The sequence below is a fragment of the Priapulus caudatus genome, unplaced genomic scaffold (genome assembly GCF_000485595.1).
Source record: "Priapulus caudatus unplaced genomic scaffold, Priapulus_caudatus-5.0.1 Scaffold952, whole genome shotgun sequence".
Taxonomy (NCBI): domain Eukaryota; kingdom Metazoa; phylum Priapulida; class Priapulimorpha; order Priapulimorphida; family Priapulidae; genus Priapulus; species Priapulus caudatus.
In genome coordinates this window covers 42,119-52,169 of record NW_014578013.1, presented here as the reverse complement: position 1 = coordinate 52,169, position 10,051 = coordinate 42,119, and the positions used below count along the sequence as shown (strand labels likewise).

The 10,051-nt window shown below is 46.4% G+C and overlaps 2 protein-coding genes across 2 annotated transcripts in view; both read left to right on the top strand.

The window, feature by feature from the left end:
• The window catches only part of LOC106814621 (putative mediator of RNA polymerase II transcription subunit 26), a 21,485-nt gene extending 19,504 nt beyond the window's left edge, over window positions 1-1,981 (top strand). The window contains exon 15 of the mRNA XM_014818958.1: window positions 1,749-1,981. Coding sequence (XP_014674444.1) covers window positions 1,749-1,957 — 209 coding nt within the window. The 3' untranslated portion in view covers window positions 1,958-1,981. The remainder of the gene's footprint in view (window positions 1-1,748) is intronic.
• Window positions 1,982-4,795: 2,814 nt separating this feature from the next.
• LOC106814624 (40S ribosomal protein S17-like) overlaps window positions 4,796-10,051 on the top strand; it is a 19,795-nt gene continuing 14,539 nt past the window's right edge. Inside the window, exon 1 of the mRNA XM_014818961.1 lies at window positions 4,796-4,835. Coding sequence (XP_014674447.1) covers window positions 4,833-4,835 — 3 coding nt within the window. The 5' untranslated portion in view covers window positions 4,796-4,832. The remainder of the gene's footprint in view (window positions 4,836-10,051) is intronic.

Genomic DNA, 10,051 nt, shown 5'->3' with positions numbered 1-10,051 from the left:
ATTATTATTATTATTATTATTATTATTATTATTGTCATTATTGTTATTATTGTTATCATTATTATTATTAAAGGAATAGTAGGTCCATCGATTATGCAAAGTTGACGAATGCTACATGCAGTAACTGGCACCTTGTGTAGTTGATAAGTACATTACCTTATAGCCAAACGCGTATTAGTTTGTCCAATATCACTGCTGGTTACTAAGAAATGTCCAATTGAAATCCGCGGTCAAATAAATCCGTTGTTGACAGTTACAACCCGCCATGACCGGCCGTAACCGGCGAGGCGGTGTCATACAGATTATAGTGCACCGGACATTTTCGCATGTATGCTTGGCCGTCAGTGATTTCGATCCTTGTGGTCTGAGTGCGCATTCCGTACGTTATGGTTTTACTCTTGGGATTCGGGAATAAATGTATATATACGAAGATCTTGAGATTACAAGCAACATATAATATGTGAAAAGGATATGCCGTCACTAGGCAAACAATTTACCCGGGACAAACAATTCGATGCTCAACATCCTGTAGCAACATGTGAGGTCACCGAACCGAAATCGATGCTTATTTTGTTGGCAATAAATTTAACGTTGGCGCCAGATTACCGAATTTACGGATTTCAATTAGACATTTCTTAGTAATTAGCAGTGATATTGGACAAACTAATACGCGTTTGGCTATAAGGTAATGTACTTATTAACTACACAAGGTGCCAGTTACTGTAGCATTCGTCAACTTTGCATAATCGATGGAAATATTATGCCTTTAAGGGTTGAGCAGTAATTAATTTTGTAATTAAGGGAGAATCATAGACAAAAACAAGGTAACGTTTGAATATATTTATTCACATATTAATAGAATATTTACAAGTTGAAAACTATGCAAAACGCTGTTAAAACGGTGTCATACTCTTCTCTATTATGAGCTTTTGATATATATGTGTATGTATGTGTGTGTGTATGTCAAGATTTATTTACATGCCTTCTTCAAATGTAATGTAGGTCAGTGCTTAGCTAATTATCATTACACAAGTCTAAAACATGGCAATGTGTGTGAAAGAGTTCATTATACTAGTATCATGCATGGATTAAAGCACCTCTGCTGGTCATTTGGAAACTTAAACATTCATATAAAGTATTTTCATATACTCATGATTAAGTTACTCAAAAATCTATTAGTTATGTAGTGACGTGTGAGTTGTGTGGTATAGGCTAAACCACTTGCTTGTACTGTAGGTAGAAATTATCATACCACATAATAGTGAAGCCACCCACATCATATTTTGTTGAATTGTTGATATGGTGCATTCTGAGCATGCCATGTTCCTTGATGGTTTACTGCAGTGTGACTTTATAAGCTGTTTTAATCAAGGTGGTCTGAAACAAATTGCATGTTTTCAGTTGTATTTCATTACTGTCAGTGCTAGCCCATTTTAATTAGATCAGCATGTCACTTTAATTACATTTCTGCATGTGGTTCATTTCTGCAAGGAACTTTTCACAGACAACTATAACTACTCTTGCAGTATGTAACTATGTGCACTAAATGCGTTCAGTAGTTACCCTTGCCGCGAATTGACAGGAAGCATGCTTTAATCCTAAATTTTTTCTGACATGGGTTCTCTGCTGCACGTCCGTCTGCTCGTTCCAAAATTATTTTTTGCCAGAAATCGTTTTAGCATGCGTCGTCGTCCCCTGCCTGCCGGTGTCTCGCCCCGGTCCCGGTTAATGTATTACTGTCGCTTCAGACGAGGTTGGTGGTGATGGGCATGAGCATGATGAGAGGGCAGCACTGCTGCGCGCCGCCAAAAACCTGCCGCGCGGACAGCACCAGGATCGCTTCCAGGAGGAGGCGGCGGCGGCGGCGGACGACGAATACCGCGGCGGCGGCGGCGGCATGCACCGCAACATGGACCACGACTTTGCGCAGCGAAACCGCTTCGACCAACTACGATAAGCGAGCGCTCGCTTGGGGGGTGGGGATAGGGGATGAGATAGGGGTCTGGGGTGGGGTGGGGGTGAAGGGGGGGGGTTGTGACTGGCAATCGCATGTGTCGCGACCTCACTGCAGCACCAGCCCGCTGCGCCGCGCGCTGGCAGTACGTAGCAACAGTCGTTGTCGTTCGTTTGACAGGCGCCAGAGACCAGCTGTGAGCGGTGGCCATTTTGTTTCCCGCCTGCCCCTTGGCAGCCGTCGTATCGCTGGCTGCTCGTAGACCCCCCACGCACGTAGACCGGCCGTCCGCTGCCCTCTCGAAGCAAGACTTGCGGTACGGAGCGACTGTAAGAGCGCAACGTCCGATATCGCCCTCCGTCGTATCTCGTTCGAGCGAATTTGTTGGTCCTCGTCTGCACGCATCTAAATGCGGCGCTTGCTTCGTTGCGCGTTATGTAGCAGCGGGAGTTCTTCCGAGCGTGTCATAGTGAATGTGACGTACGTGCATCTGCTACGTATAGGTGATTACCAGATTGAGAGTGAAATCTGGAGTGGGTGTGATCTTGTGGGATATTAATATGCGAATGACGGGGTGATGGAACCTATTTCGGTGTCGGTGCGACGTATTTAAGTGGATCAAGTGCCTTAACATTTTGCGCGGTGTTATCCTGTTTTGAGAAGAAGTCGTAATGCTATGCAAACTTTGATGTTGTTCGAAATTGCTGACTTTAAATAGAGCACAATCATGGTGGATCGATTGCATAAGTGTGTCTGTGTGCAAACACGTGAAACTAAACACAAACTGCCGCATTTGTGCATGTAAATGATGATTATTAAAATTGCTGGTGGTGTAAATATTGTGTACCTATAAGTAGCTGTGATTTTTATGCATAATATGTAATAGGTTAGCAAAAATTCCCGCACTGAAAATCTGTTAATTTCAATATAAAGCATTTTTTCCCAATGGGGTTAGCCATTTACTAATTGCTGGATAGATGGCGCGCGTGCACTGTCTGGTATCACTGCTAAACAATGGCGTCTAGTTACGAAGGGAAAACCGTAAATGAATTAAAATCAGAGTTGCAAAGTAGAGGTGCAAAGACATCTGGGAGGAAAGCTGATATGATAGAAAGGTAAATTAATTAACCTACCTGCTCTCTAAATTAGCACGAACACGTACATGTACGCTTGCGTGCGTGTGCACGTACACGTGCGTGCGTGCGTGCGTATGCACGTACATATGTGCGTGCGTGCGAGCGTGCGTGCGTGCGTGCGTGCGTGCGCACGTACACGTGCTTGCTTGCATGCGTGTGCAAGTACACGTTCGTGCATGCGTGTGTGTACGTACACGTGCGTGCGCGCGTGCGTGCGCGCGTGCGTGGGTGCGTGTGCACGTACACGTGCGTGCGTCCATGCGTGCGCGCGTGCGTGCGTCCATGCGTGCGTGCGTCCATGCGTGCGCGCGTGCGTGCGTGCAGGCGTGAGTGTGTGTGCACTTTCATCGCCTCTTTTGATCGCCACACACCATTTCAATCTCAGTTCTGGGTCACTTGGGAAACTATGACCTCTTTTATTGTTACATTGAGGTACAACACAGCATAGTAATCAGGCATCGCAAAAGCAACTATAAAAGCCTATTAACGGAAGTAATGTATACCGGTCCAGACACGCACGCCATCTCGCGGTGAACTGATTGACTAACCTCATTGCCCATTAAATGTACACTGTGTCATGAAATAAGGAACCTGCGAGCATTGCTTGTATAAACCAATAAATTAATATTATGCTAGTAAGGTGTATAAATCTACCTTACATTTAAAATATTTTTTATGATATGTGATTTTTATTTTTATTTTGCGCTTGAGTTTCTTTTCAACCATGTACGAATTCAATTCTGCCCATTTTGAGTTTTTATTGTGCACTCACTTCTTACCAACATCCATTTCATCTGACATAATAGCATAAATTATTTCAGTTATGATCGGGGTCTCAGCCAGGGCCGTAGCTACCATTAGGCAATAGGAGGCAAATGCCTCCCACAAAATTTCTTCTCGGGCCCCATATCCCACGCACTATTGACTTGCTTCGCTCCTTGTTCTTTTAACTCACAACATTTGCCTCCTACAAAATTTACCCTCTGGCTATGGCCCTGCATGGTCTCAGCTCGTTCTAATATATAATTTAATTGTTCACTGACAATACAAGTAAATGTTAGTTGTTTCTGTGACGGCACACCGTGACACGTCACATGTAACTTTGCATGGATAACAAAATATGGATCTTATTGTTGTGTGTATGGTGTTCGTACACCCGTGCGTGATTGATCTAATTCTATTTAATAATAAAGGAAATCGTTTCCAAGAAAAACGATAATCGCTACTATTCCGTATTCGTTGTTTGTTACATATCTGTATCAGTTTAGATTTTTCTCGTTGCTTATTACTGTCCCTTTATTTTATTTTCGTCGTGATCGACATTGTAACGTCTATCACAGGCCCGTAGCCAGGGGGGTTTGGGGGGTTTGGACGGACCCCCCCCCCCCCGCAATATAAAGCTGGCTACGGGCCTGTATCATTTTGATCAACCTTGAGTCTGGCTATTAAATTCTTTATGGATTAGTGGTACCTTGGACAAATAAGACTTGCAAGGTCACATTGTTGGCCAGCCATGCCTGGGCCATAGATCTCAAGAGGCAATGCTGTTTGATTATAAAAATTCATAATTCATTTGTGTTTATTTCGTGCTTATTTCAATTTTCTAAAATTTTAATAGTTGGACTTGCAATTTTTCTCATGCATACTAGCAGTAATTTATTATTGGCTAGTACGGAATCACGTGGAAATCGGATCTCTACGCAGTGGCGCTGTCTACTTCCTCTTTTTAGGTCGTTATCAAGATGGTAAGCGTGTTTCGTTTTCTTAACGTTTATACCGTAAAAATAGTGTAAATATGCAAAGAATTCAGTAATTAATAGAGTACAGACCTTGTTAAAGTCACAGTATATGTCATTTAGTCAGTTATGTCGCTTCGTAATGTGTTAGTAGTAAATTTCCCGACGTGGGATAGTGGCTATCGCCAGCAGCGATTCGCTCGGCTCGGCTATGGCAACCATCTTTATTTATCATTCAGCCTCAGGGGTGTCGTACAATAGCAACTAGACTGTTAACTTATAGTTATATAGTGAAAGTTACATTCTTCTTTCACACGTGTATGTTTCATATGTATATATGTTTAACGAGCAAATATCTATCTATTGCAGCAGATTCTGGTTAATGTAAGATAAAGATGTGCCAAGTGGCAACGGTGCAAATCCACTTTAGGAACCTTAGGTATCACGAAGTGATGCACAGATTTCTGTGTATCATCAACTGATGCACAGACTTTCCGTATATCAAGGAATGATGCAAAAACCTTAACCCTAACCCTAACCCTAACCTTGACACACTTCGTGTGTTAATGACATTGATGGCTAGTAACAGATAAACAAACTGCTGAATTATAAATTTATCGGTGTCGGTGCGGGTGCAGCATCCAACCCGGGCCGAGCGCGGAGATTAATAGCTTCTCACATGTGTTATCGCGCTCAAGATTTAAGTACACACGGTGGCACCCCAGCGCACGGGACCCTGTCTGCCGGGCCCATACCGGCGTCGTCAAAAAAGGTCAGAAGAGAGGGAGCGCCCGCGTAAGTGCACAGACGTGGCCTTCTGACATTTCCGCGGGCCGGCAGATCCACAAATATCCGAGGGAAACATGAAACCAGGCAGGTGTAATTACGGCCAGCAATCTGAGGTTTTCGTAGACCGCTATATCTGGTGGGGATGGATCGCAACCTCATCCTTCACATCTCGCTGCTTTGTGTAGAAGTCGAGAGTCAGGCGTTGGAGTAGTATTCTGCAATGATCACCCGAGACCACCCGAGGTCCCCCTCCCCGCGGCCGCCGGTTGCTTCAGAGTCTTGGTTCCCCGACGAACCTACAGATGGAGCAATGAGATAAATGCAATAAACTAACATGCGATGAATGTACATCGCCATGCCCATGCACACGGCACGCACACAGCACAGACATCACCACGGAAAAACACATGGGTCATTGGTATTCAATTAAAACTGCACTTAAGCAAGTGTTTACATGATAAACTGGTGAGCTCTACTTGCTTGTTGTTGGCCTGGTGCCCCGTGTTAAAGAGTCACTTGTGCTGAGATCGTGTGCGACGTGTTAGTGAGGACGGCGCTGAAGGGTTCTGATGTAACAGGGTATTCGGCCGGGAACGTAACCATGGAGCTTATCTTAAGATATCCCCGCGGACCGGTGACCCGGGTCGATCTAGCCCAGTCCACTCGAACGGAGTCTAGGAGTCGCGCTACGGCGCCTACTCCGCTAATCCTAACCTAACGCTAAGCCGAACCATCATCAGACTAGTTACCAGGGTACGGTGTCCGCGGCAGGTACCCTGGGGGGGCATATAGCCCTAGTGAGTGTTAGTGACTGCACAGGTCTAGTATTATCACGAACTCGAAATCATGTAGAATCTAGGGTGAACAAGCAGGCCAACAGCAAAATCAAGTTTGTGTGTCCAGAAAATCTTGCCACATTACCATAGACATCTAGACTAGTGCCAAACAAAATGTTTTAAAGGTCAGTGATGTCTTTGTTGTACGTAAAAAAATTAAGTTAATTGAATGCCTAATCTGACATGGTGTAATTATAAGAAAACCTACCACACCGTTTTGACCAAAGAACGTGGATATTCGAGCCGGACGCATCAGACACCTGTTTTGTATGCGCTATTCGTCCCGAGGCAGTTTGTTGGCGCATGTAGCGTGTTATGGTGTATTACATAAATGTAATATTAATGCTGACGTCTAGCGTAGGTCGCCTACTCTCCAACGTGGCCCACCTAACCCTAACACTATAAAACCGACTCGGATCTCTTATATACCGATGTCATAGTAAGCCAAAACGCATCTATGGTGTATAAGCCACATAGCGCATGTATGCAGGGCGTTACGCCGCTAGGGCTGGCGCGAGCAAACGCTCAAGCAATTAAAGCAATTTTTGAGGCGTCTAATTTCAATAATTTTTCCCTGTCAGACCCCGGCCCACTTCACACTCTTTCCTACAGGTGCGGCGTTCTTCGGCAACTCGTGGCCCATGCGCATGCCCTGACCTCCATGATGCAGCGGCATCACAACCAACCGCTCGGACGAAAGGCGGATACCGAAAAAAGGGGTTTTTGTTCGACTGCTCAGACGAATATCTACGTCAGTTGACGCAAAATGATGTGGCCCACTTATTCAGCAGGTTCAAGTGGCCTGTCCAAAATGCAGCTATTCAGGCACCTTAGGTATCACGAAGTGATGCGACCGATTTCTGTGATATCATCAAGCTGATGCACACGACTTTCCGTATAACAAGGCACGATGCAAAACGACCGTTCCTAACGCCTAAACGGCTAAGTCATCCAGATGAGACGGGATAACTAGAGAAGCGTTGCCTGAGAAGGGAGGTGTTTAATTTCCGAAGTTGCTGCGCGATCGTTACCGCGCCAGTCCGCGGCACAGGCGCACGCGCGACCGCGCGGAACGTCGTACGCCAGTATCGCAGCGCTGGCAGCTATGGATCCCGTAGCGCCGAATGAATTGGCCGGGCGCACGGATCCATAGGCTGCCAAGCTGAACAGTCCGCAATTTTAGTGGGGGACACCAGAGGGGTAGACATTTGGACGCTGAACAGATTTTCAGGTGTTATAAGTAACATAATGTCTCTGTTCGTATCCGGAGCTGTGTCGACCGCGAAGATTGCACAGAAAGACGTCACGAAATTTCTCAAGCGTGTCGCCGGGAGAGGACCTTGCCTCAGTAATGGAATTGGCTGCAAGGAACAAGGCTACATATGACTGGGACTCGGCTCCCACCTCGATTACGCCCTCGAGTGAGTGGCGCGAGCATATATCCGAACGAACACGTAGCAATGCTCGAGAAGGGTCTTATAGTCCCCCGGGTACTGCCGGGAACGTTACCTGGTACGGTTCGCTGAATAGTACTTGAACGTACCCTGGTAACCGATCATATATGCCGGCCCGTACCTCCGCCTACGTCTCACTGACCCGCGAGTCTAGGGAGTGTCCTACGGCCCTACTCCGTAAACCCGAGACCCGACTGAATCGCATTTAAGAACTTTGGTAGTAATGATATGAGATTGTCGTATTATGTAGCATTGGATATTTGATTGAAGGCCGCTTTCAAGTGGCCTGTGAATCCTATGTATAGGGGTATTCTAGACCTAGAGAAAGACGTTTCATTTGGAGCTACGTAGTGACTTTAGCAGTCGTATACCTAATAGTACACTAGTGAGTAGTAAGTATAAGTCGTTATAGTCTAGTGTAGCTAGTGGTTTACGATAGAGAACACTGGTCCCAATATGTATATGGGCCCGAGATGTAATGAGCATCGGCAATAAACCAATGTCATTTAGCATCAATGATAAATATAATACTTAGTATAATATAAATAGGCTTAGGGTTGATGGTTTCTAAGGGTTTCGGTCATGTATTAGTAAATTAATCCGTACAGTACTAGTAATAGCTCGCGCAAGAAACGGTATTGCTTAGCGGTTAGAACAATCCGGTCGCTATAGGACAACCAGCGCGCGGGCCACGATTCCGACACCCAGAGGCGAGGGAGGCTATGGATAGGGATCGGGACGGTGGGTGCCGCCGTGGATCGCTGTCGCTGCGCAGGGGTGGAGGCCATTCAGGCGTGGGGTAGACGGAAAGCGGGCGGGCCACTGCAGGCACGGAGACCAGGCAGAGTGTAGGGATGCCTTAGCACTGCAAAAGGGAAGAGGGTGCGGATGGAACGGAGGTAGACAGGGAATGTTGTGATCGGGCAGGCCGTCCCGAGGTCTCGTGCACGTGAGAGCCTGGCAGCTCAGACGAGTAACAACGCGGGCGTCCCTGCCCGGCCGCGCGACGCGAGGGGTAGGTGAGACTGTCGCAGGGCCCGCGCCGTCCGAGGAACGGGTCACAGGCGCTCCCAGGCCTGGTCGGGCTAATTTAACTATATGTAAACTAAAGAACTAGTAACGAGGAAGGTTAGGTCATCGTATTACTATTACTATTAGCGCTCGCCTCGGTAGTTACTTAGTACTAGTACTAGTAGTGGCTGGTAGCTTAGGAAGTACTCACTACTATACTAGTACTCACGCTCACCGCTAGTACTCTAGTAAGTAATGTATTGTACAGTGTAACTCTGGTAGTGAATGAGAAGTGAATAGTATTGGGCCATAATACCCGACTAGTCTTAACGTTCTCTAAAGCTTCATTCGCCTATATCAACGTGTAAAATGGCCTGAGGACAAATGCCTCCATCGGTGCAACACACAAGTAGACCGGGAACGCGAGCCCCGACGACCGCGCGGCTGTGTCACAGCAGGCTTGGAAACGTCTCTCAATAAATATATAATGCTAAAGAACACGAAATTCTACTATACTAGTTAAGTCGTTAGTACAGACATAGCTGTGCTGCGTGGCAAAACAACATGGAATAGGAGGAAAGTATACACAATGTAGACTCGGTGACATAGTAGGTGCCGGACAGTTGGACAGGGTTCCAGACGCTCACACTTACGTGGACGTGTAGCGAATATCGCGGGAGTAAAGTGCAAACGGGTGACCAGTTCTAATATCGGCTCTAGATTCGCGTTCGTTGCCCGTCTATCGTCCCAGAATAATGTATTAGCGCTCATATCCAACACAAAAACAAAAAAGAAACTGAGAAATGTCGTCTTATTACGCGAAAAAAGCGGCGCCATAATAACGGAACTTGTCGAATTGGAAGGCATTTCTAAGCAAATGGTCGAGCTACGCCTGCGTTAGTCAAACCCGACTCCGTCGAATGGCCAGAACCTGCTCAACTTCAGGCGAAGTTGGGTGCTCCTGCGTACATGATATGTCAAAGACCGTGTAGGTGGGATCGTCTGAGGAGGTGCACGCAATATTTTTTCGTGTAAGTCGTGCGCGCTCGGCCCGCGGCGTTTGCGCGCGCCGTTGCGCGCCGGATTAGTCCGGGGCTGCCCCGAGCGCTCAATCTGATGACCTAGCGGTATCACG